The sequence below is a fragment of the Anomaloglossus baeobatrachus genome, chromosome 4 (assembly GCF_048569485.1).
Source record: "Anomaloglossus baeobatrachus isolate aAnoBae1 chromosome 4, aAnoBae1.hap1, whole genome shotgun sequence".
NCBI lineage: Eukaryota > Metazoa > Chordata > Amphibia > Anura > Aromobatidae > Anomaloglossus > Anomaloglossus baeobatrachus.
Window position 1 is genome coordinate 429,392,769 of NC_134356.1, and position 27,584 is coordinate 429,420,352.

Below are 27,584 nucleotides of genomic sequence, written 5' to 3' on the forward strand. Positions count from 1 at the left end.
GATGCAGGTCCACCCATACATATCTCTAGAATGGCTATGCCCCAATCTGACCTCAAGTGAGTGGTGAATACAGCCAAGTAAATATTGTTGTCTGCATTCGCCCCTTATTTTTGAGAATGCAGGCGCATGAGCTGCCACCAGTCCACTCATTGGACTCTAGCCGGATTATGTGACCTCCATTTTGAAGATCGGTGTAGGTCCCATAGAATGTATGCCATAAATTGCTCTAGTGAAACAACCACTTTAAAGGGAATGTGTCAGCAGGTTTTTGCTACCTCATCTAAGAGCAGCATGATGTAGGGAAGGAGATTCTTTATCCAATGGGGTATCTCTTAGATTACTGGGTGTAGCCATTCAGACACAATCTGAGTTTTTAGGTTTCATCATGTAGCACAGTCCCGAGGGTTGTTCCTCCCCACACCAGGCTCTCTATAGAGACTGTACATTGACAATGAGATGTCAATGAAGCAGAGGGTGGGGTGAACTGCTGTGCAGGTGAGTTTCTAGTCCTGTAATGATAAGGATTCTGCTGCTTAAACAAACATAGCAAATAAGCAAAAGCTCGGTCTGACAAAAACGACATACCTTAACTTTCTGTATTAACCCTTTCAGCATGCTGGCTTCAACATAGCAAAAACCTGCTAACAAATTTTTAAATGCCATGATTTTTCTAGTAACCGTAACTGTGAAAAACTGTTTTGCAGTGTTTTATGCTTATAGGAAATATTTTACATAAATGTAGCAGAGATTAGGTGTTCATTTGCTTATGGCTTCTTAATATCACATTTGGTCTCTTTGGCTGTAAAGTTGACGGTAAATTATTCTAGATCATTGGAATTATCACACTGCATTGCTTCCAGTAAAATGAAGAACACCATGATATAATCACAATAGACCCCATTACAGTGAAAGTGATCGGAGGCACTCATCTGGTATGCTATTAATTTTGTACTTTGTTATGATGGAGCAGAACAATGGAATTTAAAAACAGTATTGTGAAAAGAGCACTAGATAAATAAAAATCCGTAGTACGATGGGGTCTTGGGTGCAAATCCCACCAATGACAACATCTGCAGGGGGTTTGTATGTTCTTTTCGTGGTTTCTTCAGTTTCCATTGGATAGTCCGGTTTCCTCCCACACTCCAAGACAATTTTAGATTGTGGCCCCGATGTGGACAGTGATGAGGATGTCTGCTGCAGGATAAATAACCTCAGAAATGATAACGTAGAGCAAAACCTGACACTGCATGACAATCCCCATTTTAGTAAGAAGAAGCAGGGTATTGTCATGCTCCCCGCCATAGCGCTATCGCTCTAATATGGCTGCTGCATGCATGACTAAGCCTGCATAATTCCAACTTTATATAATTGAACTTTCCTGCATAGTTTCCTCAAACAGAACAGTCGCTTCCCTCCTCATCCCCCTCTATCAATTCACACAAATCCTGTGAAAAGCATTCTAACACATACATAGCCTTCCTCCCAGCACACGCAGCCATACACCCACTGACTACACACCCCCTTTCTAATCATTTCCTCAACCACTATTTCTTGTCCATCTCACTCTTATCCTCCTGTGGGTGCCTCTATTACCATTTCCCTTTTTTTATTTTCCACCCCCCACCCCATCCTTTACATCGCCCCTGCTCACACTTTTCACATTCTCTCTCTCTCCTTCTTTAGCAATCCACAACCTTATTACCATGGTGATGTCGCTCTGAGCTCTCTTTCTGAAACTGAAGAGAAGGTAAAAAAGAGAAGAGAAATGAGAGAGAGGTAAGAAGAGAGTACCAGAGGATAGTCAAAGAAAGATCAGAGGAGGTCAGAGGGCTAGGAACGATGGTGGAAGAGGGACGAGGGTCTTGGAGAGATAGGTGTAGTGGGTAGGGTGTAATGGACAAGACAGGTGAACAGGGAAGCCAAAGAGTGGTGCAGAAAAGACGACTGAAGACGATGGGTATATGGAACTGAGGAGAAAATGTGTATCTGAGGGAGAAACAGGACAGCAGGAGCAACATCTGAGAGGCCCAGATGCTCTCCCCTCTGTCACATTGTGCAGCTTCTCTTCCCTGTCGCATTGTAGGATGGATCACACAAATGCTTGTCCCGCTTTATGTCTCCTGTGGTTTTTTTGTGTGTATGAATTGTGTAACTGGAAATGTGTCCTGCGTTGTCGGTGTGCACGACTGTGTATGTGGCTGTTATTAATGCAGCAGTGTGGGAAGGTAATTGCGTGGAGCATGCATGTGTGTGAGTGTGTAGGTGTACAGTATACAGCATCTACGCATATGAATTCACGTCATTGTTCATGTTAAACGTGCGCGTGTGAATATAGGTATGAGGTTTTTGTCATTTTCTTGTCTGCTGAGGGAATACCCATTAGATGAGCTGACATACGTGAACAAGATGGCAAAAAATAAGAAAAAGTATTGAGACAAAGGTCGGGAATGTTTGCGTCTTCTGCTCGTCAGGGTATTTCATCATTTCATGTACTAATTCTCTCCAGAATATAGTCATCGTATGTTGTAACTTAGGATATATTCTGATCTGCTGTCCGTAAATTGTAGGCTTTATAGTTTACATACAGAATGATGTACATAAAAAAGTTTTGGTCTGTATTATAGTCCAGCTGCGTTAACAAAAAAAATTGCTTCAGAGCTTAAATTCCCCAGCATTCCTTGTGAATCAAAGTCTGTATATAGAGGCTTTTTATAGAGATTTGTCCTCTGTGAACTGTGTAGTCTCTACCAAGTAAAAGAATGGACTGTCTTGAGACATTACAGGAGATTGGCTAAGCTGCTAGGGATGTGTCTGGTTACAAGCCCGTTGACTGTTTCCTATAAAGACCAGCAGGACTGTCTGGACTAAAGTAATAGCACTAAGTCAGGATCAATACTGATAAGGAATGAAACAAATTTACGTTACTCAAGTTTTTTTAAGAAGTTTGTTTTATTAATTTTCATGTACTGTATTTCAATAGCAAAAAGGAAAGATATACATTAAAGACAAGAAAAGTTGATGTAGTTTTTTGTGGGAGATACCAATTGCTGCTCACAAGATGTTCCTTCTACTTTGCATTTGTGTAGGTCACTGAAAATCACAGGTACAAGTACCAATACTTAAGGAGTTAGCGCCTTTGGTGTGATATTCCATCACTCTCATTATCAGTATGCATGCAGTAATAATCCAAGACACCAGATCCTAAATAGTGAAAAAAAACAGCAGCTTTATGGTAAGCTTTAAATAAAACTCACTTCTTAAAGGAATACCTGGTGCCTTGGATTCTTGGTGCACCCAGCAGCTTTCCCGGCAGTATGTATTGTCTACAGAGACTAGGTTTTCTTCGTCAGAAATTGACCTAAGAAAAAACGGAGGGCCCCAAGTTATTCGAGGCAGCTCAATGACTAAAGTAGTCCAAATTTGTAACAATTTTTGCTCTGTCCCAAAATCATAACATCTAGAATTGTTTAAGATCATCCTGTAGTGTCCATCTGAATAGGAAGGTTTCAAGAATGATCAATATAACACAGGTCTATAATGAGCCAGTATGTTGGCATTTCCCAGAGTAATACTGTAGGGATAGAGAATGATTCTAGGACATCACTTATCCCAAGAATCGGTAAGCAGGACTTGTATAACATGGGAAGAAGATGACAGATCCTGGCAGGTGGCTGAGCTGATTGGGGTTGCTCAGTGCCAGTCGAAGCCATATTTCTAGATTATATACTGTTTCGTGTGTCATTCTGTTTGGATGAGGAATCCTTTATAATTAACTTTTATTTAATGCTCACTGGTGCTTATCATGGTTTGGAATTAGCAGCTTAGAGAATTTAGCATTCACTGACTTCATGAAGGCAGCGGTGGGGGGGGCAAATTTTAGTAATATTCGTACAATACAAGATCCATTATCATTCTGAACATTAAGGTCAATGTTGAATAGAAATGTGACCTTCAACAGCACAACCAATTATGTGTAATTGCAGAGATTGTAAATTGTGCAAGTGGTCTTTCTAGACAGAAAAGGAACGCTGTAACATGATCTGACTAATTGATCATAGTATATGTCCTTACAGGACAGTACTACCTATGTATGTAAATAGTAGGGTTCAAAAGGCTGTCACTATCTATTCCGGAAATCCATGACTAGGACATATAGCATCTTTGCACGCTAATATATGCAATCTGTAGTAGTATGAAGAAGGCTTACCCTAAGGAACTGCAATGTAATCATTTATAACTTATCCCTTTATATCTCAGGCAACATTCATTTTTTGGAATGCCACATTTTAAAAGTGAATATTTCTATTATATTTTAAAAGTGAATATTTCTATTAGATTTTAAAAGTGAATATTTCTATTCTCTTTAATAAATTAAGCAGATGGGAATTTCTTGTGATGCAACATTAACAATTAATATAAACCCACTATATTTTCATTTTGTAAGGCCAATAAACATAACAGAAATAGAAAACTATATGTGTTAAAATGCATCCTCTAATGTAGTTAATGACAAAGCTGCAATAAACCAAATGTATGTACAGTATGTGTACTCAACTCAAAATCTAGTCTCCCAATAACACTCAGAAACTACATCCCACATCATTGTTCCAAATCTGTCCCTTTTCTCTGCTATGTACACATAGGTGTAAAATGTATAGTGTACAGGAAAGTCAGGTATTTTCTGTCCGTCTTCTTCTGTATACACAGTATACAGCACTGAGCAAAAGTTTTACTCATGTGTGGGGAAAATGCTGTAATGTAAGAATTCTTTAAAGGGAACCTGTCACCAGTATCTCCATCATTCTGCCCTATAAGCTGCGGCCACCACCACTGGGCTCTTATATACAGCATTCTAACATGCTGTATATAAGAGCCCAGGCCGCCGGGTATAACATAAAAAAGACTTTAGAATACTCACCTAGAAGGTCGCTCCGGTGCACAACGGTCAAAGGGGTGGCGCCGTTCTCTGGGACTGGTGCCTCCCCTTTTGGCCATTTTGCTCTTCCTTATTCTGAAGCCACGGTGCATGACGCGTCTACGTCATACACACGCGCCGGCATTGAGGTCCTGCGTAGGTGCACTTTGATCTGCCCGGCTAGATGTGTTACTAGTTTATATTTGCCAATTTATAAAATGCCAAATTAACAAATAAAAGAGAAATCTAAATCAAACCAATATTTGGTGGTAACCCCCTTTGCCTTCAAAACCGCATCATTAATTCTTCTAAGTACACTTGCACACAGTTTTTGAAGGAACGTGATAGGGAGGTTGTTCCAAACATCTTGTAGAACTAACAGCAGATCTTCTGTGGATGTAGGTTTATGCAAATGATTCTATCTCTCATACAGTATAATCCCACACACACAATGATGTTGAGGTCAAGGCTCTGTGGAGGCCATATCATCACTTACAGAACTGTTTATTCATCTTTACGCTTAAGATAGTTCTTAATGGCATTGGCTATATGTATGGAGCCAAACCAAGGTCACTGTTTCCCATGAGACAACACAGCGTACACTGAACAGAAATAGAATGCATGGCTGTCATCCACAAAGCAAGGTTCTCTTAAAGGCCATGCACAAAAACCCAAGCTACAATTTGGCCCATGATGAAAAATATGAAGACTACTGGGACTCTATACTCTGGAGTGATGAGATCAAGATAAATATTTTTGGAACTGATGGCTTCACACATTTATGGCATTATAAAGGTGAGCAGGCAAAGAAAAAATGCATGGTGAAAGATGGAGGTGGCAATGTCCTTATGTGGGGCTGCATGAGTGTTACTGGGGTTTGCGAGCTACATTTCATTGATGGTATCCTGAATTCACAAATATGCTGCTCTATATTGAAAGAGAAGATGCTAACATAACTTTGTGCCCTTGGTAGACATGCATTTTCTAATTTAACAATGATCTAAAACACACATCTGAGGCCACTGTTAATATCTGAAGAACAGGGTGAAAGTGATTTAGTGGCGGAGTATGTCTCTTGATCAAAACCAACTGAAACTCCTAGGGGAATTCTGAAGAGACATGTTGATCATCATTTGCCATCGAGCATCCAGGTTCTAAAAGAGGCCGATCTTGAAGAATGGAAATAGATGTTGAAATATGGTGCCAAATTGTTCATTCAATGCCTAGAAGACTTGGTGAGGTCCTTAAAAATCATAGGGGTCACACAAAATAGTAGATGTAGTTGTTTTTGATGTATTCATTCTTACATCAACTATTTTGAGTAAAACTGAAGATTTCATAATGAAAGTTATATTAACCTTACTTTTCTTTTATGGGTTAAAATAACATTCTATGTAACTGACTTAATGTATGTTCACACATGGCGTTTTTGCTGCATTTTTTTAGCAGCATATTTGCCTTGGTTTTATGCAAGTCCATGCTAATAAAAAGCTGCTTTTTGCAGTCCCAGCAAAGTCTGAGATTTCTGAAATCTCATGCACACATACAAACACCTGCAGATTTTTTTTCCTGACTGTTTTGTCAAATACCTGCTTTTTTGCTGCAGATTGATACAACCCATTTTGTATAAAAAAAAAATGCACCAAAACACCCCTAAAAACGCACCAAAAACGCAGATGACTCCTGCCACAAGATCAGGTTTTGGTCAAGAAAAAAACTTATCACAAAAGCCCTGTGTGAACATAGCCTTACATTACAAAGAGTGTACTGATTTATGCTGAGCACTTTAAGTACCTGATGATATTTTTCTGCATTGAGAATACTAATAATTCTGACCAAATCCTCAATTCCAGTAGCTTAAATGCAACTTCAATCTTGGAAGAAACATCCACCATGCTTGAGTCCTGCCTGCAGAAACTCATTATTGGACTGCTCACTAGTCCCTAGGTCAGGGGTGGGGAACCTCCAGCCTGCGGACCATTTGCAGCCCGTGTTGACTTTTTATGCAGCCCATGGACAGTGCTCGGGTGGCAGCCGCGGTCTTGCAGGCCCTTTAAATCCCGATGTGTAATGCGAGGACGCGCACACAACATTCACATGCATGCGCAATACCATGAGGTCCTCACGCTGACCTGTGCTAGTATGCTCAGGACTTGCTGTGTTGGTGAGGTAAGCGTGAGATTCGATCCCACCACAGAAGAAGATGAAGAGCAGCTTTACCAGCCTCTCTGCTGTACATGCTTCCCGGACCGGTGCTGTGTGACTACTCCCCCTCAGCGCTGTGAGCGCGCCACCCAGTGCTGTTGCCCCCCCTCTCACAGTGCTGTGTACCACCCTAGAACTGTGTACGCCCCCCAGATCTGTGTGCCACCCCTTAGTGCTGTGTGCCAACCCCTAGTGCTGTGTACCCTCCAGTGCTATGTCCCCTCACTGTTGTCCGTGCCTCCCAGTACTATGCATGCCCTCCAGTACTGTCCATGCATCCCTGGTGATGTCTATGCTCCCCAGTGCCATCTGTGATGCCCAGTCCTGTCCTTTCCCCCCTAAAGCTGTCTGTGCCCGCTAATGCTGTCAGTGCCGCAGTCAGTGCTGTCCGTGCCCCCTTGGTGATGTCTGTGCTTCCCCTTTCCATGTCCTCCAGTGCTATCTGTGCCCCCCTAGTCTTGTCTGGGCCCTCCAGTCCTATATATATGCCCCCCTAGTGCTGTCTGTGACTCCCTCAGTGCTATCCGTGCCCCCCAGTACTGTCTGTGCCTTCCAGTGCTGTTTGTGCCACTGCCAGTGCTGTCCTTGTCCCCAGTCCTGCCGGGTCCCCTTAGTGCTGTCTGTGCCCTCCTAATGCTGTCTGTGCCACCCAGTGCTGTCTCAGCTGCCCAGTGCTGTCTGTGCTACCGCCAATGCTGTCAGTGCCGCCAGTAATGTCTGTGCCCCAGCCTCTTCTGTGATGTATATGCCACCAGCCCCTCCTGCGATGTATATACCTCTGCCCCTCCTGTGATGCATATGACCCTAGCCCCTCCTGTGATGTATATGACCCCAGCCTCTCCTGTGATGTATATGACCCCAGCATCTCCTGTAATGAATATACGCCAGCCTCTCCTGTGATGTATATGCCTCCAGCATCTCCTGTGATGTATATGCCCCCAGCGTCTCCTGTAATTTGTACACTGCAGCATCTACTGTAATTCATGTGCCCCAGCATCTCCTATAATTTGTGCGCCTTAGCGTCTCTTATGAAGTGTATGCCCCAGCATTTCATGTGCATGTGATGTATGTGTCCCAAGCCCCTCCAGTGATGTATAGATACCCCAGTCCCTCATGTGATGCATATATGCCCCAGCCCCTCCTGTGATGTATATATGTCCCCAGCCTCTCCTGTGATTTATAGATGCCCCAGCCTCTCCTGTGATGTATATATGTCCCCAGCCTCTCCTGTTATGTATAGATGCCCCCAGCCCCTCCTGTGATGTATATGCTCATCTCCCCCTGTGATGTATATATGTCCCAGCCCTTCCTGTGATGTATATATGCCCCGAGCCCCTCCTGTTTATATATGCCCCAGCTCGTCTTTTGATGTATGTGTCCCCAGTCCCTTCTGTGATTTATATGCACCCAGCCCTTCCTGTGATTTATATGTTCCCAGCCCTCCTGTGATTTATGTGCCCCCACTGTCTCCTATGTGATGTATATGATTTACCAATCTTATTATCACAAAGAGTTGACTGTGCTCCAGACCAAGGCAAACCTGGAAGAGCAGTTGTGAGAAGCAACATGATCAATATCACCCAACATCAAAATACGTGATTCAAGTGAAACCCCCGTTGGATCCATTCACCACAATGAGGCAGCAGAGTTACTCTAGACTCCATTTGACCTCTGTTCAGCAATGTCTATCTTTTCAAAAGTGCACAAAACTGTTGTTGACCGCGTTTTTGTGCACATCTAAAAAGATGCGTAAAAAGATGGACATCGCAGGACCACAGACCAAGCAGGAGTTCAATGTGTCTACTGCTGCCTCACTACAGTCAATTTTCTGTTGGGAATTTTGTTTGAATCACTTTTTTTTAGAGATTTACATGTAATCCCGTGTAAATTCTCAGCATAAAGCGCAGGATAAATGTGAGCCGAGCCTTACTGCAATCTTTGGGAGGCAGCATAAACAAATCAACAGCAGTTGAAAAATTGGCTTTAGTACTATTTTTTATGCCCTTCATCTTACTGTATAGGGCGGCTTAATTCCTCAGGTCAGTATGATTACAGTGATACCAGATTTATATTATTTTTGTAATGGTGTTACCCACTGAGCTTGCTTTTTGAGGTGACAAGATTTATTCAACATCCCATAAACCGCTGTCAAGCAACATAACACAAATCCTCTTCTGTCTTCAAAGAACATAAACATGGTATACAGTCCGTTTTACTTGTGGTACATGTGCACAGGTTCGGATACAACTTCTCCTTAGATGTATCCCTGTAGAATTCTCAGCAGCCTCCATACATTTTCACATAAAGGGCAAGCAAATCTTCTCTCTCTCTTAGAGGTTTCTTATGGAGGTATCACAACCTACACTCACCAACTAAGTATCAAATAGACACTATTATAACATATGACACACACCCATGGGTGGAGCTATGTAGTTTGGCAGAAATGCCTTAATGAGTCTCATAGTACCAGATAACCATCTTACATACATTCCCTCTTTTGACTAAAGCTGTGGGGCTTGGCACCTTTCACTATCCGACCACAGAATCTCATCTATCGACTTTGCACTTCAGCCTCTGAGACGTAGTCTGTCCCTATCACAAAACCCTTTTTAGAAACTAATGCAATTTCCAATTCCATCTAATAGGTAAGAACCCTTATCATACCTCCACCTCCATGACCGCGTCCAAAAATGCAGTAGTGAGATTCTCTTAGGCGGGCTTTACATGCTGCGATCTGGCTTGCGAGATCGCAAGTGATCGTACCCGCCCCCGTCTGTTGTGCGACACGGGCATATCGCTGCCAGTGTCACACAACCTCGCTTCCCCCCATCACATGGACTTAACTGCCCTGCGACGTCGCTATGGCTTCCTAAGGGGGCGGGTCGTGCTGCGTCACAGCGACGTCACACGGCGGGCGGCCAATAGAAGCGGAGGGGCGGAGATGAGCAGGACGTAAACATCTCGCCCACCTCCTTCCGCATTGCCGATGGAGGCAGGTAAGGAGATGTTCCTCGCTTCTGCGGTGTCACACATAGCGATGTGTGGTGCCGCAGGAATGAGGAACAACATCGCTAATGAGAAGAAAACGATTTTTTGTTTCAGGACTACCTCTCCGATTTTGGCCGCTTTTGCGATCGTTTAAGGTCGCACATAAGTGTTACACGCTACGATATCTTTAATAACGCCGGATGTGCGTCACAAACAACGCAACCCCGACGATAATTCATTAACAATATCGTAGTGTGTAAAGCCCGCTTTACACTTGAATCTACTATTTGGTCTGACTCTGGATTATCAAGAATGCTATAGGGGGTACTGTCTGGGTCCTTCAGCATGGAGCTGAAATAAGATTTGGCACTTTTAAATCCTCCGCATGTTCTTATTGCAGATTTACTATGGCCTCATCTTCCAAGGAAACTTTTGATGTCTCATTTTTCAGATTCTTTTTCTTGGGGGCTTGGACAGTTCAGTGTTTGTACCATAGCACAATGTGTTATTAGGTCCTCTATAACCTTGGCTCCTTCCACTGTAGGGTCTGCTTCCAGGTATAAATGAGGCAACACATTTATAAGGTGGACGACACTTCTCTTTCTTTGGGCCCCGACCTGAAGGAGGTAGCCAACTCATACTAACTTGTCGAAGTTTTACCTCAGTCTTCAGTGTTTCCTGTCTTAACTGCTCTAATTTCTGCAGGAATGCAATATGATATTTTAGAAGAACCCATATATTTCCAATACTTTCTCTCATTCTTGCAAAGACACATGGAACCATACCATCTCCACAAGGTATTTTAGCTTCATCACAAATTTCATTTCTCACTCTCACAACTCCGGCTTTATCCATAATCTCCTGGATGAATTTTCCATTCTTCCCAATAATTTTCCTGAAAATTTTCTGGGAACCTGGATTAAATCTTCCGCAAACTCCAATAAACTTCAACCTCTCTTCACCGTTTCCACACTTTCTCCATAAATTGAAATCATTCCTGTATCTTCTTTAAATTATATAGCTGTGATATCTGGAATCTTCCTGGCTTGTTGAACATTATTTCCGAATATGCATATTGCGAGCCTTATGAAACCATTTCTAACTACCATGTCTTCCTGACACACTGCGGTCAACTACTTCGTACACTCTAAGCATCTGGCAGCTTCTTCACTCATTGACATGAGCATCAGCTTTGTGCAAATATTTTGTAAGTGCATGTCACTCAGGATATCTATCTGCTTAAAGGCCCCGTCACACTAAGCAACATCGCTAGCAACATCGCTGCTAACGAACAACTTTTGTGACGTAACAGCGACGTTGCTAGCGATGTTGCTGTGTGTGACATCCAGCAACAACCTGGCCCCTGCTGTGAGGTTGTTGGTTGTTGCTGAATGTCCTGGGCCATTTTTTAGTTGTTGCTGTCCCGCTGTGAAGCACACATCGCTGTGTGTGACAGCGACAGAGCAACAACTGAATGTGCAGGCAGCAGGAGCCGGCTTCTGCGGACTCTGGTAACCACGGTAAACATCGGGTAACCAAGAAGCCCTGTCCTTGGTTACCCGATATTTACCTTCGTTAGCAGCCTCCTCCGCTCTCACTGTCAGTGCCAGCTCCTGCTCCTTGCACGTGTAGCAGAGTACACATCGGGTAATTAACCCCATGTGTACTGAAGCTAGGAGAGCAGGGAGACCGCGCTAAGCGGTGTGCGCTGCTCCCTGCTCTGTGCACATGTAGCTACAGCACACATCGGGTAATTAACCCAATGTGTGCTGTAACTAGGAGAGCAGGGAGCCAGCGCTAAGCGGTGTGCGCTGCTCCCTGCTCTGTGCACATTTAGCTGCAGTACACATCGGGTAATTAACCCGATGTGTGCTGTAACTAGGAGAGCAGGGAGCCAGCGCTAAGCGGTGTGCGCTGCTCCCTGCTCTGTGCACATGTAGCTGCAGCACACATCGGGTAATTAACCCGATGTGTGCTGTAACTAGGAGAGCAGGGAGCCAGCGCTAAGCGGTGTGCGCTGCTCCCTGCTCTCTGCACGTGTAGCTGCGTGCGCTGGTAACCAAGGTAAATATCGGGTTGGTTACCCGATATTTACCTTAGTTACCAAGCGAGGCATCTTCCACGCGGCGCTGCTGGCTGGGGGCTGGTCACTGGTTGCTGGTGAGCTCACCAGCAACCCGTGTAGCGATGCTCCAGCGATCCCTGCCAGGTCAGGTTGCTGGTGGGATCACTTGAGCGTCGCAGTGTGACATCTCACCAGCAACCTCCTAGCAACTTACCAGCGATCCCTATCAGGTTGGATCGTTGTTGGGATCGCTGGTAAGTTGTTTAGTGTGACTAGACCTTTACCGTAGCTTCATTTGCAGACAATATAATCAGTTGATGATTAGTCTTTGAGATAAAGTGTACCAGGGGTCTCAAACTTGGCTGGGTGAGTGACGCCCCAGGGCAGTGGGATACTCGGTCCCAGGCGTGTGGTGCACAAGGGGACAGTTGTGGTAGCGGCCGTTGCCCGTTTACGTGACCCCGGTGGTCGACCTGATAAAAGGGATGAAAAATAGTAAAATAAAAGAAAATAAATAAAAGAGGTTTTGACTACGCCACTTGTGGGTTGCGGCTATGTTGTGGGACACGCCGCTGCGTGATCTTGCTGGGGCTGGTAGTATAACGCAGCTCAGGTGTTGTGGCCCTCCGCAAGTAGGGCTAGGCTCCAGCCGTAGATGATGGGGGTAGTAGTGCTGTGCAATGGGACTTGTGGGGCACGTAGAGGGGAATAATCCAGACCAGACAGGAACTGCAGTTTAAGTTCTTTACTCACTATGCTGGTTAAGTGCCCGCTTGGTGCTGGTTCTCAGGCGTTCCCTCACCTTTTGTTCCCAGTGCCAGTTGGTGACCTGTAGAGTTGACCTCCGTGCACAACTTCAGTAGTCGGTGGGTCCTTGTGGCCTAAAGCTTCCTAGGATCCCCTCCGTTTCTCAGTCTTGGTCCGTATAGCAGGCAGCCTGGACAATTTTAATGGGCTGGACTCCTGTCCCTATCCCCAGGTCCCCTCTTTGCTGCTTTGCTCCAGACACTCAGGTTGGTGAGGGACCCTGATGATCCCTTCACCTGACAGATTTAACAGGTAGCTTGACGCGTACTCCCATTCAAGGGTGCTGCACCCCGCCTGTGCTGAGTTCTGTGAGTTCTGGTTCCTTACTCCACAGAAACTCTAGGTTTTAACACCTAGGATTACTGTTCTAAAACACTTCACTTTCTCCTTTCTCTCACTTCTGACTTCCTCAGAGTCTCTTTTCAACAACTCCTAACTCCTCACTCTAACTGACTTCAACTCCTAACTGACTTCACTTCCCACCTGCTATCTGTTCAACTCCAGCCCCTCTCCCTCCCGGGTTTCTAGCTTATGGATTGGATGAGCTCCTACCAATAGGCGGCTTCCATCAGGACCATTTCTAAGCTGTCTCCAGGCAGGGAAAAGGGGTTGTGTGTTTGTGTCTTGTGTTGTTACTAGCACTGGTATTCCAGGGTTTGGGTTGTCCACTGTTGGTTACATATTTTGTGCCACCTGATACCTCAGGGGTGCTACATTCCCCCTTGGTAAATTTCAGCACGTCCAAGATGACAAAAATACAGTTTACTGCAATTTTGAGTATGCATCAACATCAAAACATGTAAACAATGTATTGGCTATCTGAAAAAGCACCGACACGTAAGGAATTTGTTGAAAAAGTGAATTATATTATTTATATGGAGAAAAATGTTTATATTAAAAGGGGAAGGAGAACTCAATATGAGAAAATCTGGAGCAAGTGGCTGGACTTTCCAGGATTAGTGTCATTTGATCTACTGAAAGATAGGATATTTAGACTATAGGTAGGAAAGGAAAGATCGCAGTGGCTGAGAAATAAGGAGTGCAGGTCATTATGTGAATAAAGAGGGATGTAGAGAGTGGAGGGGAGAGACTGTTGATCGGAAAAGAGTGGGGGGAGGGGGAGGGAGTATGTGTGAGGACTACCCTCACAATTAGTTGTTATGTTTATGAAAGTTTTAAAATGCAATAAAAATGTATCTGATTTAAAAAACAAACAAACATGTAAACAATTCTTCCCATGCAAGGGAGGTATTTTGCTTGAACGTTGCAAACATTTAAAAACATATTTACATTTTAAGAGGTACCCCTTCCTGCCACCCACCACCCAGAGTCTCCGGTGTCCTCTTTGTTGCAGAAATAAAAAGGTAAAAGGGTGACAAGTTCATGGAGAGGGTGTCACCGGTTGCAGTGGTGACAGGGGTCTCAGCCTCCTCCGCCACAGACCCTTTCTGCGCCTTTCCCCTCTCCCAGGAGCAGTGCTGCACGGGGACAGGTCTACAGGAATTACTCTAGTAGAAGGCACAACTGGTGCAACTATTTACAAAGCAAGTCTGTGCCCTAACCAGTAACTTTGGTCCATATTTATCAATTCAAAAAGAAAACTGGAATATCACACAAACTAGATGGTAACCAGGTACAGTTACTATAAGGTGAATGCACTCGGCAATGGTGCGGGAGGGGAAGCGGAGGCTGGTGATGTTACAGCGCCCTCTGCCAGACACACCTCCACATCCAGGGCATACCAGCCCCCCTTCCCATAATGCCTGGTATACATAACCTCGTCACCCAGATGCAGGTCCCGGTCCGGGTGACCCCTTGGGAGATGGGCACGCACATCTCTCCAGGACACAAACACACCCACCGCCAACCCCGGCTCAGAGATGAAGCCCCACCCTTTTCTTTGGTCGAACCGGTTGACCGTATCCCGGTACCGGATCCCACAAGCCTTCCAGCTAGCCCGCCGCAGACCCTCCTTCTCTCAGAGGTTGCGGATCTCCATCTGGGCTCTCGGTACCTCCCGCTCTTTCTGTTCCAGGGCCAGCTGCCGGATTGTGGCTTGGCAGGTGTCCCCCGAGACTGCAGCCTTAAGCCTAGCCACCTGTACTGCTCCAGGGGCCAGTTGGGACTTCTCCCACTCCGAGTTGGTCTTGCAAGCCTCCCGGTAATCCGCTGCCGGGTCCTCGGCAACGGCTTGGAGCAATACCTCTGGCTCTGGAGTGACTCTCTCCTCTTCGGATGCTGGTGGACTTGCAGCCTGGTTGGGTGGCGATGGTCCACCGCCGGGTAAGGAGGCGGCGTGGCCTGGTCCACAGCCGGGGAAGGAGGCGGTGTGGCCTGGTCCGCAGCAAGGGAAGGAGGTGGCGCGGCCTGGTCAGCGGCCGGGGAAGGAGGCGGCACGGCCTGGTCAGCGGCCGGGGAAGGAGGTGGCGCAGCCTGGTCCGCGGCCGGGGAAGGAGGCGGTGCGGCCTGGTCCGTGGCCGGGGAAGGAGATGGTGCGGCCTGATAAGGCGATGGTGCGAGTGTCGCGACTGGTCAGCATTTCACATCCGGATTAAGGACAGGTTCTGCTTCTGGGCGAGTCGGATGAGCCAGGAAGGTTTTCACGACACCCTGCGTACAAGGCCCGGTTCTCTTGGGCCAGCACTACCGCCACCATTCTCTGCATTTCTGCTCTCCATTCTGCAGTCTGCTGGAGGAACTGTGACTGCATTCTGATGCACAGCAGCTCCAGTTCCTCCTCCAGCCAGGCAGCAGTCACCAGGCTGGGACGACCTGGTGTTCTCTCCCCTGGGGCAGCCATGTTGTCACTCCTTTTCTCCGGAAACTTTCTGCAATAGGGTTCCGGTGTCCCTACATTAGTTTCGTCTTACATTGTTCAGGCACTTCCAGGGGGCGAGGTCTCTGGTTTTCGTGCCCTTTTGCAGTTTGTGGCGCAGTTATTTTTCTAATGTTTAATATGGCGGAAATTCAAAAGTTCAGTCACAGTTAGCATCACATAGGTACGAACGTCACCTGTTGTAAACGGGTCTAGTCCTTATCCTGCCGACTACGCCAAATTCATTCTGTGATGCCCCAGGGCAGTGGGATATTCGGTCTTGGGCGTGTTGTGCACAGGGGGTCAGTCGTGGTTGCGGCCCTTGCCCGGTTTCATGACCTCGGGGGTCGATCCGATAAAAGGGATGACAAATAGTAAAATAAAAGAAAATAAAAAAAAGTTTTTGACTACGCCACTTGTGGGTTGTGGCTATTTTCTGGGAGCCAATTTATGTATATCAGCTCACCGTGTACGAGCTCACTCCTGGCTTCTCCCTGGAGCACGGACAGGCACTGCCACAGCCCGATATTGCAAGTGAAAGAAAGGAAAAACATCCAGCTCTTCAAGCGAGGAAAGCCATGGTCTTTATTTTAGCATGCAGACAGCGGATGACATGACCAGCACAGCACTACGTGTTTCAGGTGAAACAATCACCCTTAATCATGATGACAATCATGGCATCATGATTAAGGGTGATTGTTTCACCTGAAACGCGTAGTGCTGTGCTGGTCATGTCATCCGCTGTCTGCATGCTAAAATAAAGACCATGGCTTTCCTCGCCTGAAGAGCTGGATGTTTTTCCTTTCTTTCATTTTCTGGGAGCCACCGCTGCGTGATCTTGCTGGGACTGGTAGTATAACGCAGCTCAGGTGTTCTGGCCCTCCGCAAGCAGGGCTAGGACCCAGCCGTAGATGATCCCCAGGTCCCCTCTTTGCTGCTTTGCTCCCGACACTCAGGTTGGTGATGGACCCTGATGATCCCTTCATCTGTCAGATTTAACAGGAAGCTTGACGCGTACTCTCATTCAAGGGTGCTGCACCCCGCCTGTGCTGAGTTCTGTGAGTACTGGTCCAGCACTCCTCGGCAACCCTTGGTTCCTGGAGTACTAGTTCTTTACTCCACAGCAACTCTCCTCCTGTTTTAGCTCCAGTTCTTTCTTCAGGTTTTAACACCTAGGACTACTGTCCTAAAACCCTTCACATTCTCCTTTCTCTCACTTCTGACTTCCTCAGAGTCTCTCTCCAACAACTCCTAACTCCTCACTAACTGACTCCAACTCCTAACTGACTTCAGTTCCCACCTGCTCTCTGTTCAACTCCAGCCCCTCCCCCTCCTGGGCTTTTAGCTTACAGATTGGATGAGCTCCTACCAATAGGCGGCTTCCATCAGGCCCGTCTCTAAGCTGTCTTCAGGCAGGGAAAAGGGGTTGTGTGTTTGTGTCTTGTGTTGTAACTGGCACTGGTATTCCAGGGTTTGGGTTGTCCACTGTTGGTTACATATTTTGTGGCACCTTATACCTCAGGGGTGCTACAGGTGTATGGGCCGCACACAGAAAAAAAACAATTTGGGGGGCTGCATTCTTTGCAGGACATTTTTATTGGTACCATATTTTTTTACACACCTTTTTTACACACTGTTTGTAGTAATGTTACCCATCCTATACTAATGAGCCCATTCCTGTCCCCTTGTGGTAATATGCCCATCCTAAACCTCATCCTATAGTAATGAGTACTTACTTGTCCCCATCCTGTAGTAATGTCCATATCCTGTTATAATATGCCTATCCTTGTGCCTGTCCTGTAGTAACGTGCCCCATCCTTTTCCCCCATCCTGAAGTAATGTCCCCATCCAATAGTAATGTGCACATCTTGGTGCCTATCCTTAGTAATGTCCATATCCTGTAGTAATATGCCCATCCTTGTCCCCATCCTGTAGTAATGTGCACATCCTTGTCCCCATCCTATAGTATAGTAATGTGCCCACCCTTGTCCCCATCCTGTATTAATGTGACCATCCTGCAGTAATGTCCCCAGCCTTGTCCCCATTCTGTAGTAATGTGCACCATCCTATAGTAATGTCGCCATCCTGTAATAATGTGCCCATTCTGGTACCCATCCTGTAGTAATGTGTCCATCCTTGTCCCCATCTTATAGTAATGTTCCCAGCATTTTCCCCATCCTGTAGTAATGTGCCCCATCTTATAGTAATGTGTCCATCCTGTAGTGTGTCCATCCTTGTCCCCATACTGTAGTAATGTGGCATCCTTGTCCCCATCCTATAGTAATATCCCCTGCCTTATCCCCATACTAAAGTAATATGCCCAATCTTGTCCCCAACCTGTAGTAATGTGCACCATCCTATAATGTCAATGGCAGCCGCCCGCCAATCAGAGGGAAGCAGCTGAGGTTATACGCGTCAGTTGCTTCCCTCTGATTTGCCGGCAGCTGCCATTGGAGGAATAGTTGTGCATAGAGAGCTTGACTCTGCACGCGCAGTGCCAGCAAAACATTCATCTGCAATAAAGCACTGATGGCTGTGGCCCCTGCATTGTCCAATCGTCCAAGGTGGCACAGGCCTGCGGGGTGCAAGAGGCAGTCAGAGCGACTGCATACGGCCCATGTGCCACATGTTTGAGACCTTTGCTCTAGACGCTCCTACGGCATTCTTACATTTGTCATGCACCGGCTCACTGGCACAGGCTTCTCCCAAGTCTTAGGGAATATCTTTGATGAGTCTCTTGTAGCAAACTGTCAAAACCACACACCTCCACGATAGGATCGAGCATGTTGGAACCACAATGGCCTACTGGCCAGATTCCTTCTCCTTCTCTGTCATTGGACAGTTCATTGCATCTTTTGACCCGATCATCCACATCTTATCCTTATATTTTCTTCCAAAGGCTTTACCTTTTTATTACAGTCTCCTAAAGGCCCTGTCACAAACAGAGATAAATCTGCGGCAGATCTGTGGTTGCAGTGAAATTGTGGACAATCGGTGCCAGATTTGTGGCTGTGTACAAATGGAACAATATGTCCATGATTTCACTGCAACCACAGATCTGCCAAAGATTTATCTCTGTGTGTGACGGGGCCTTTAGGGTTAAGGTGGCTTTACACACTGCAACATCTCAAACGACATCGCTGTAACGTCACCGGTTTTGTGACGTTACAGCGACCTCCCCAGCGACATTGCAGTGTGTGAAACACATCAGCGACCTGGCCCCTGCTGTGAAGTTGTGATCGCTACAAATCGTTCAGGACCATTCTTAGGTCCTTTGTTTCCCGCTGTGCAGCATGCATCGCTAGAAAGTTTCAGTGTGTAAAGGGGACTTTACAGCGACTTCCCTTTCAAAAAGCTGCTTTACAACATCTGTGGCGCCCCTGACCTGGTCAGGCACCACTGAGTACTGCACCCATGCTGGGGACAGTACAATACAGGTAATCCAGAAGGCTGACAGGGGTGTGGTACACAGGCGCATAGTAATCAGCTCTCACACATGTACCCATGAGAGGACCCCTGGGGATCCCAGGAGGGGGAAAAGCCTTGACCTTCACTGGAATAGTGGAGGGGGCCAAAAGCCTCCATCTCCTCTCAAGGGGTGTGGTAAGAGAGTCTGGTTGCTAGGTGGCGTAGGCAAGAACAGGAGAGGAGGGGCAGTGAGTCAGTTAGAGCAGAACTCCATAGGGCTCAGTGAGGAGCAGACCTGTGGGGCTGTTGCTGTCTAACAGCGCCCGCGCAGTGGCTACTGACGGGGGAGAACGGTCAACTAGGAGTGCTACCCGAAACCCATCTCAGCTAGAGAGAAGAGCACGGAGTGGGAAGTAAGGAGACTGCTAGGGAGAACCAGGCCCAAACGGGCGGCAGATCCCGAAGCGGAGATAGATCCAGCTTTCTTTTGCTAAACCTGCCGGTGTGGGGCTCTCAAAGCCCACGCCACAACACCACAAAAAGCCGCAGCCACGTAGCCACAGTTAGGGCCCATAGCTCACAGGAGGCAAGAAGCTGGAGTGATCTGGCCCAGGCAACAAGCACACGGCAAACGAAGGGGAGTGAGGCTTCAGCAACTTCCCTGGGTGACCCCCATAGGGACTCAAAGTCGGGGTCACCCCAAACCACCAAGGGCTAAGGAAGGCGAGTTAGTAGTCACCCTCACAAGTCAGCCTGAAGGACACCTGGTTCCCGCTTGGTTCATCCCAGCTACGCCCGGGTTACTCACCCTGCCACCTGAAGTGAGTAAAAACCCTGAAAGACATTCTGCCTGTGTGGAGTTATTCTGCGCCTTGTGGTACTACGCACCTACACAGGGCCCTGGGGCTTGCCTCACTCTCAGGAGGCTATTCCAACTAACTGCACTCACCATCAGCCCCAGGCGTCCCTCAACCTGCAGTGGCGGTCCCCACTGACCGCAATACTGAGAGTGGCGTCACGACAAGAAGAAGATCTCCTACCTGTGACAAGATCCAGCCGAGTGGAGTCCCTGAAGGTAATGCACCGACACTACACCTGTGGGGCTTCACACATCCCCAACAACCAGCTAGGTCGCTCTGCAGGTCCAGATCGCTGTTGCGTTGTTGGCCAGGTCTGCCTGTTTGACAGTTCACCAGAGACTTTGTAGCGATCCCGGCCAGGTTGGGATCGCTGGTGGGATCGCTAGAAAGTTTCAGTGTGTAAACCCAGCTTTAGCTGCAACTTCAGAGTCTTTGGGCTTATCATCAATCTTGACTTTTGTTTTCTCAGACTCCAAGGCAGAGTCAATCTCTATGTCATCCATTTTGTCCTTATCAGCAGGTTCAACAGTTCCTGATTAAAACACTGGTGACTTCACTTCTATAGTGGCTTTTTCCACCTTTGTGGCTTCAGCTTTCTCTTGGGTTTCTGCAGTTTTACCTCCAGCCTTTTCTTGGCCTCTGCAACTTCAGAGGATTTCTCACACTCCATCCAATCAGCCTCAGGTTCTTTGGAGTCTTCATCATTTTCCTTTTTACATTTTTGGTTCCTTTTCTGCCATGAAGTCATACACCTCTGCGTGGTCCTCTTTCGCCTCCAGAGTTTTGGTGCCATTTTCACTGCCTGCCACCCTAGAGCTGGGTGGATCACTGGACTGCTCTCCGTGACCTTTGTGGATTTCACCTCCAGCAGCGCTCTACAGGATTCCTTGTCTTATAGCGATCATAACCAACAGATCATCTGCTTTATGCTCAGTAATCATAGCGGACACCAACACTGCTTTCTCGGAGTTTCTTTTCCTGTGATTTCATTCATCCTAGAAGTATCCCCATGTAGTTCTCAGATGTCTCCCAAGACTGCCCCGGTCAGGACAAGTGAATCCTCTCCCTTTCAGAGGTTTCTTCTGGAGGTATCACAAACTCCACATACTGACCATGTGTTAAAAAAAATAGACACCATTATGGCATATTAGACACACCCATGGATGGAGGTATAGGATAGGCAGACAAGCCCTAATGAGTCTTGTAGTACTACAGGTATCAGCCTAACCATATTACATATCACAGTAAAAACACTTTTTTTTTTTTTTTACAAAATAAGGGTTTTTTGCTTCACCAAATTTTGAAAACCAAAGTTTTTTAAGTTTTCTGCTGAAAGTCATGTGAGGGCTTATTTTTTGCGGGACGAGTTGGACTTTTTATTGGTACCATTTTTGGGCACATTTTTTTTGCTTTCTATTCTGTTTTTTTGTGAGGCAGAATCAAAAAGAAACAGCAATTCAGAATTTTTTTTTGGTTTCTTTCTCTACACTGGTCACTGTGTCATAAAATTGATAAGACACTTTAGTCTTTGGGTCAGTACTATTACGATACCACATTTATATTGTTTTTTTTTAAATGTGTTTTGCTGCTCTTAGGGGTATTTTGCACGCTGCAACATCGCTAGCCGATTGTAGCGATGCCGAGCGCGATAGTCCCCGCCCCCGTCACACATGTGATATCTTGTGATAGCTGCCGTAGCGAACATTATCGCTACGGCAGCTTCACACGCACTTACCTGCCCTGCGACGTCGCTCTGGCCGGCGACCCGCCTCCTTCCTAAGGGGGTGGGTCGTGCGGCGTCACAGCGACGTCACACGGCAGGCGAGCATAGAAGTGGAGGGGCGGAGATGAGCGGGATGTGAACATCCCGCCCACCTCCTTCCTTCCTCATTGCAGGCGGGACGCAGGTAAGGAGAAGTTCCTCGCTCCTGCGGCTTCATACACAGCGATGTGTGCTGCCGCAGGAACGAGGAACAACATTGTACCTGTCGCTGCAGCGACATTATGGAAATGACCGACACTACACAGATCACCAATTTTCGACACTTTTGCAATCGTTTATCGGTGTTTCTAGGCTTTACACGTTGCGACGTCGTTACCGACGCCGGATGTGCGTCACTTTCGATTTGACCCCGACGATATCGCAGTAGCGATGTCGCAACGTGTAAAGTACCCCTTACACCATAAAAAGTATTTAAAAACAATTGCTTTTGCATTGCTGTATTCTTAGAGCTGTAGTATTTTAATTGTTTTTGCTGACAGAGCTATATGGTAGCTTATTTATTGCAGAAAAGAGGTTTTCAGCTATACTATTTTTATTAACATGTGACTTTTTGAGCACAGTTTATTCCAATTTTTTTTGCAATGTGATGAGAAAGCATAGGGTTTTTGCCACATTTTTTATTTCATTTTTTTACAGTGTTCACTTGAAGGGTTTAACTAATATTACACTTTTGTAGATTGGATCATGCCAGATGTGGCAATACCAAATATGTGTATTTTTTTGTTTATTTATTATTTTCATAAATATATGTATTTATTGATATCATATTTCTCCATTTATTTGCTATTAATTTTCTGGGTTTCTTTTTTATACTTTTAATTTTTTTTTTTTACTTAGTCCCTCTCTGGAACATTAACTTTTAGTACATTGTTCGCTTAATAATCCATTGCAATGCACCAGCTTGCTCTCAGGAAAGCAGAAGTCCCGGTGGCGATTGCCAAGACGTACCCAGTACTGGGAATATCATATGTTGCGCAGAGGTTACATTAAATCTTAGAGCCTTCAGGTAAAGCCCATATTGACTATATAACGTTATCTTAAATATGTTTTGGTAAACAGATAAAATGCCAAAACTTGTGACAATGTTCAAATATTTCTGGACCTAACTATATATATTATTTTTCTTCATGGTATAAATAATGTAAAATGTGTATTTCCTTTTTTATTTTTGCATTCATTATAATATATTTACTCATTTTTACAATGTGCTGTTGATAATTTGACATAATTCCTTTAATATAAATGTTAATCTTTCACATTTATGTAATTATGACAATCAGTAATTAGTACAATAACATACAAATAATTATAGAATTTGATGTGTGGGCAGAATTAAAACAAATGAAAATACATACAGATTACATAATTTGTATAATATAGAAAGACATAGACCGCAATTTGTAGAGTGGCGGCTGCTGTTTTATAGGAATATACACGTGTATATATAGTGGGGAAAATAAGTATTTGATACACTGCCAATTTTGCACGTTTTCCCACCTACAAAGAATGGAGAGGTTTGTTATTTTTTTTTTAGGTACACTTTAACTCCAAGACACAGAATCACCCTGAAAAAATCCAGAAAATCACATTGTATGATTTTTAAATAATTAATTTGCATTTGATTGCATGAAATAAGTATTTGACCACCTACAAACCAGCAAGAATTCTGACTCTCACAGGCCTGCTTTCCTTTTCTTTAAGAACCCCTCCTACTCTGCACTCATTACCTGTATTAATTGCACCTGTTTGAACTCGTTACCAGAATAAGACACCTGTCCACACACTCAGTCAATCACACTCCATCCTTACCACCACAGCCAAGACCAAAGACCTGTTGTCTAAGGACACCAGAGACAAAATTGTAGACCTGAACTAGGCTGGGAAGGGCTACAGGACAGTAGGCAAACAACTTGGTAAGAAGGCAACAACTGTTGGTGCAATTATTAGAAAATGGAAGAAACACAAGGTGACTGTCAATCTTACTCGATTTGGGGCTCCATGCAAGATCTCGCCTCGTGGGGTAAAGATGATTCTGATAAACGTCAGGAATCAGTCCAGAACTACATGGGAGGACCTGGTCAATGCCCTGAAGAGATCTGGGACCACAGTCTGAAAGATTACCATTAGTAACACACTACGCCGGCATGGATTAAACTCCTGCAGGGTACACAAGGTCCCTCTAGTCACGCCAGTACATATCCAGGCCCGTTTGAAGTTCGCCAATGATCATCTGGATTATCCAGAGGAGGCACGGGAGAAGGTCATGTAGTCAGATGGGATGAAAATAGAACTTTTTGGTATCAACTCCGCTCACCATGATTGGAGGAAGAAGAAGGATGAGTATAATCCCAAGAACACCATCCCAACCATGAAGCATGGGGATGGAAACATCATACTTTGGGTGTGCTTTTCTGCAGCAGGGACAGGACGACTGCACCATATTGAAGAGAGGATGGATGGGGTTATGTATCACGAGATATTGACCAACAACATCTTTCCCTCAATAAGAGCGTTGAAGATGGGTCGTGGCTAGGTCTTCCAGCATGACAATGACCCAAAGCACACAGCCAGGGCAACTAAGGAGTAGCTCTGTAAGAAGTATTTCAAGGCCCTGGAGTGGCCTACCCATTCTCTAAACCTGAACCCAATAGAAAATCTTTGGCGAGAACTGAAACGCACTGAACTGAAAATCACCTCTCTTTTACCTCATTAAAAATTAAGAAATAATAATAAAAAATACACATATTTGGTATCGCTGCTTTCGTAAAAGTTTGATCTATCAAAATATAAGACAAAATTAATCAGATTAGCAAACAGTGTAATGAGAAAAAAGTCAAAACTCCAGCATTGCAGTTTTTGGCTACTGCAAGAACAGAGAAAATATAATAACAGACAATCAAAACATTGCATATACCCCTAAATAATATGAATTAAAACATCAACTCTGGGTTTAAAAAAAAGCCCTCACACCGTTTGCCAATCTCGATGTATGCTTCAGGCCATTGTCCTGCTGAAGCACTGTGTCATCTTTTCCATACCCATTGTACTGGAGTGTACGAAGTAACTCGTACTATAGGATGCCCACATATTGCTCAGCTCTGAGACCATCATCAATCCTGGTCAAGTATACAATGCCTTTGACTGTGAAACAACCCCATATCATCATGCTTCCTCCACCAAACTTGACGGTTCTTTCAATTTTTTTGATCCAATAGCCCCTTTTTCCCTTGTTTCTTCCACACACATTTGCACCCATCAGACTATTGACTATCTAGACCCGTCAGTCTATTGACTTAAGCCTGCTTTACACCTTACAATAAGGTGTGCGATCTCGTATGCGATGTGCCACGCCCAGGTCGCATATACGATCTGCCGAGATCGTACATAGGTCTTATATTTGCCGTCACACTTGAGTTATGAAATCTATGCAAAATTGATCAATATGTTGTACGATCTTTAAAGCCTGCTTTACACCTTACGATCCAGCATACGATATCGTATGCGATCGTAACCGCCCCCATCGTATGTGCGGCACGTTCAATTTGTTGAATGTGCCGTACATACGAGTAATCCCCCGTCACACGTACTTACCCGTCCATACGACCTCGATGTGGGCGGCGAACGTCCACTTCCTGGAGTGGGAGGGAAGTTCGGCGTCACAGCGACGTCACGTGGCAGCCGGCCAATAGAAGTGGAGGCGCGGAGCTGAGCGGGACGTAAACATCCCGCGCACCTCCTTCCTTCCGCATTACCGTCCGGGAGCTGCAGGACGCAGGTAAGATCTTTTCATCGTTCCCGGGGTGTCACACAATGCGATGTGTGCTACCCCGGGTACGATGAACAATCTGACGTTCAATTCATGAGGAATGAACGACGTGCGTGCGATGAACCTTTTACCGTTCAATCGCAATCGCAGTAACGTAGCTGTTACACACTGCAATGTACCTTACGATGCCGGATGTGCGTCACTTACCACGTGACCCCGCCGACGCATTGTAAGATACATTGCAGCATGTAAAGCGGGCTTTAGATCATGTGTGCTATGACGTCAGCATAGCCCACCCCTTTTTTCCGGAATGGATGAGGCATTTTTTTTCCTCTTGGTTAAACCTTTTTTTTTTTTCTCTTTATCACGCAAATACAATATCAAAAAAAGTGAAGCAAACTTAGCCCAAAAAAAACAGAATCAAAAAGAAAAATATTACAGAATTAAAACCTACCGTCAAAAACAAAACAAAATCAAATCACAATGTGTGAAACACCAAAAAAATGCACAAAGGACGCAGTAGCGCACGCAAAAGAGTCTACCACAGGACCAGATACATACATAAATGCAGTATTTTACCGCAGTAGCGAAAGCCTATTAAAGACAGAACAACGCAGGTGCGGACAATTAGCTTAGGGGGGGGCCTGAGTCATGTCATGTCACGACACACCCCCATAGCATATGACATTGATAATTTCAATTAGACAGATCGTTAGTAGGGTGCCACACGTTACAATATACTCATTTCTAACGACAAAACGTACAATATTTAGGAACTGAACAACGTTTTTGCGTTCAATCTTGATCGCACATAGGTGTCACACGCAACTATGTCACTAACGATGCCGGATGTGCGTCACTTACGACGTGACCCCGCCGACACATTGCAAGATCTATTGAAGCGTGTAAAGCCCGCTTTACGTCTCATCACTCCAAATCAACTGTTTAAAATCTTATACTTTTCGTACTTGTTTTGCAAACTGGAACCAATGATTCTTCACATTTTTGTGGGCCACCATTCCAGGCTTGTGTAATGTGTGTAACATGGTGCTTGTATGGATGAATGTGATCCTACTATTACAAAACATGTCACCTCCACTGCAATGTTTGTCGTGCTACAACTGATAGTCCTTGTTATGAGCCGACTTGTTGACTCTGATATTTTGCCTGTATGTCCACAGCTAGGCTTCTGAATGGATGGACGGACTTCAATTCATATTTTTCTAATTGTCATGGTGCTCACATAATGCAGTTTGGCAATGTTCTTGATTGAGAAAATACTACCGATGAGCTCAATGATGTGGTTTCTCTTTTCTTGGTAAATTTTCTTCTTGGCTGCTCCTTGATTCAAATCAGTGATTTTTCATTTGAGAATCAACCTAATAATGCACTGAGCTATTAGGCAATGTGTGAACAGGTTGTAATATGTAATATACAGGGGAAAAAAACATTTTTCAAACACCAAAGTAAAACAGCAACAATGCAGTGACATGACAAGCATCTGCATAATTAATCATATGCTAAATAGTTGCAAGTAAAATGTATATCTGAGATTAGTAAAATAATTTATAAGGTAGTCTTAAGCGGGCTTTACACGCTGCGATCTCGCTAGTGAGATCGCAAGCGATCGTAACCGCCTCGTCAGTTGTGCAACACGGGCAAATCGCTGCATGTGCCGCACAACCTCGCTTAACCCCGTCACACGGACTTACCTGCTCTGCGACGTCGCTCTGGCCGGCAATCCGCCTTCTTTCTAAGGGGGCGGTTCGTGCGGCGTCACAGCGACGTCACACGGCAGGCGTCCAATAGAAGCAGAGGGGCGGAGATGAGCGGGACGTAACATCTCGCCCACCTCCTTCCTTCCGCAGTGCCGGTGGAGGCAGGTAAGGAGATGTTCGTCGCTCCTGCGGTGTCACACACAGCGATGTGTGGTGCCGCAGGAACGACGAACAACATCGCTAATAAGCAGAAA

At 45.4% G+C, this 27,584-nt stretch overlaps 1 protein-coding gene across 1 annotated transcript in view; it reads left to right on the forward strand.

Moving 5' to 3' along the window:
- The first annotated feature begins 1,574 nt into the window (after nucleotides 1-1,574).
- Nucleotides 1,575-27,584, forward strand: part of SHANK3 (SH3 and multiple ankyrin repeat domains 3) — a 617,492-nt gene continuing 591,482 nt past the window's right edge. The window contains 1 exon segment of the mRNA XM_075345440.1: nucleotides 1,575-1,776. Coding sequence (XP_075201555.1) covers nucleotides 1,766-1,776 — 11 coding nt within the window. The 5' untranslated portion in view covers nucleotides 1,575-1,765.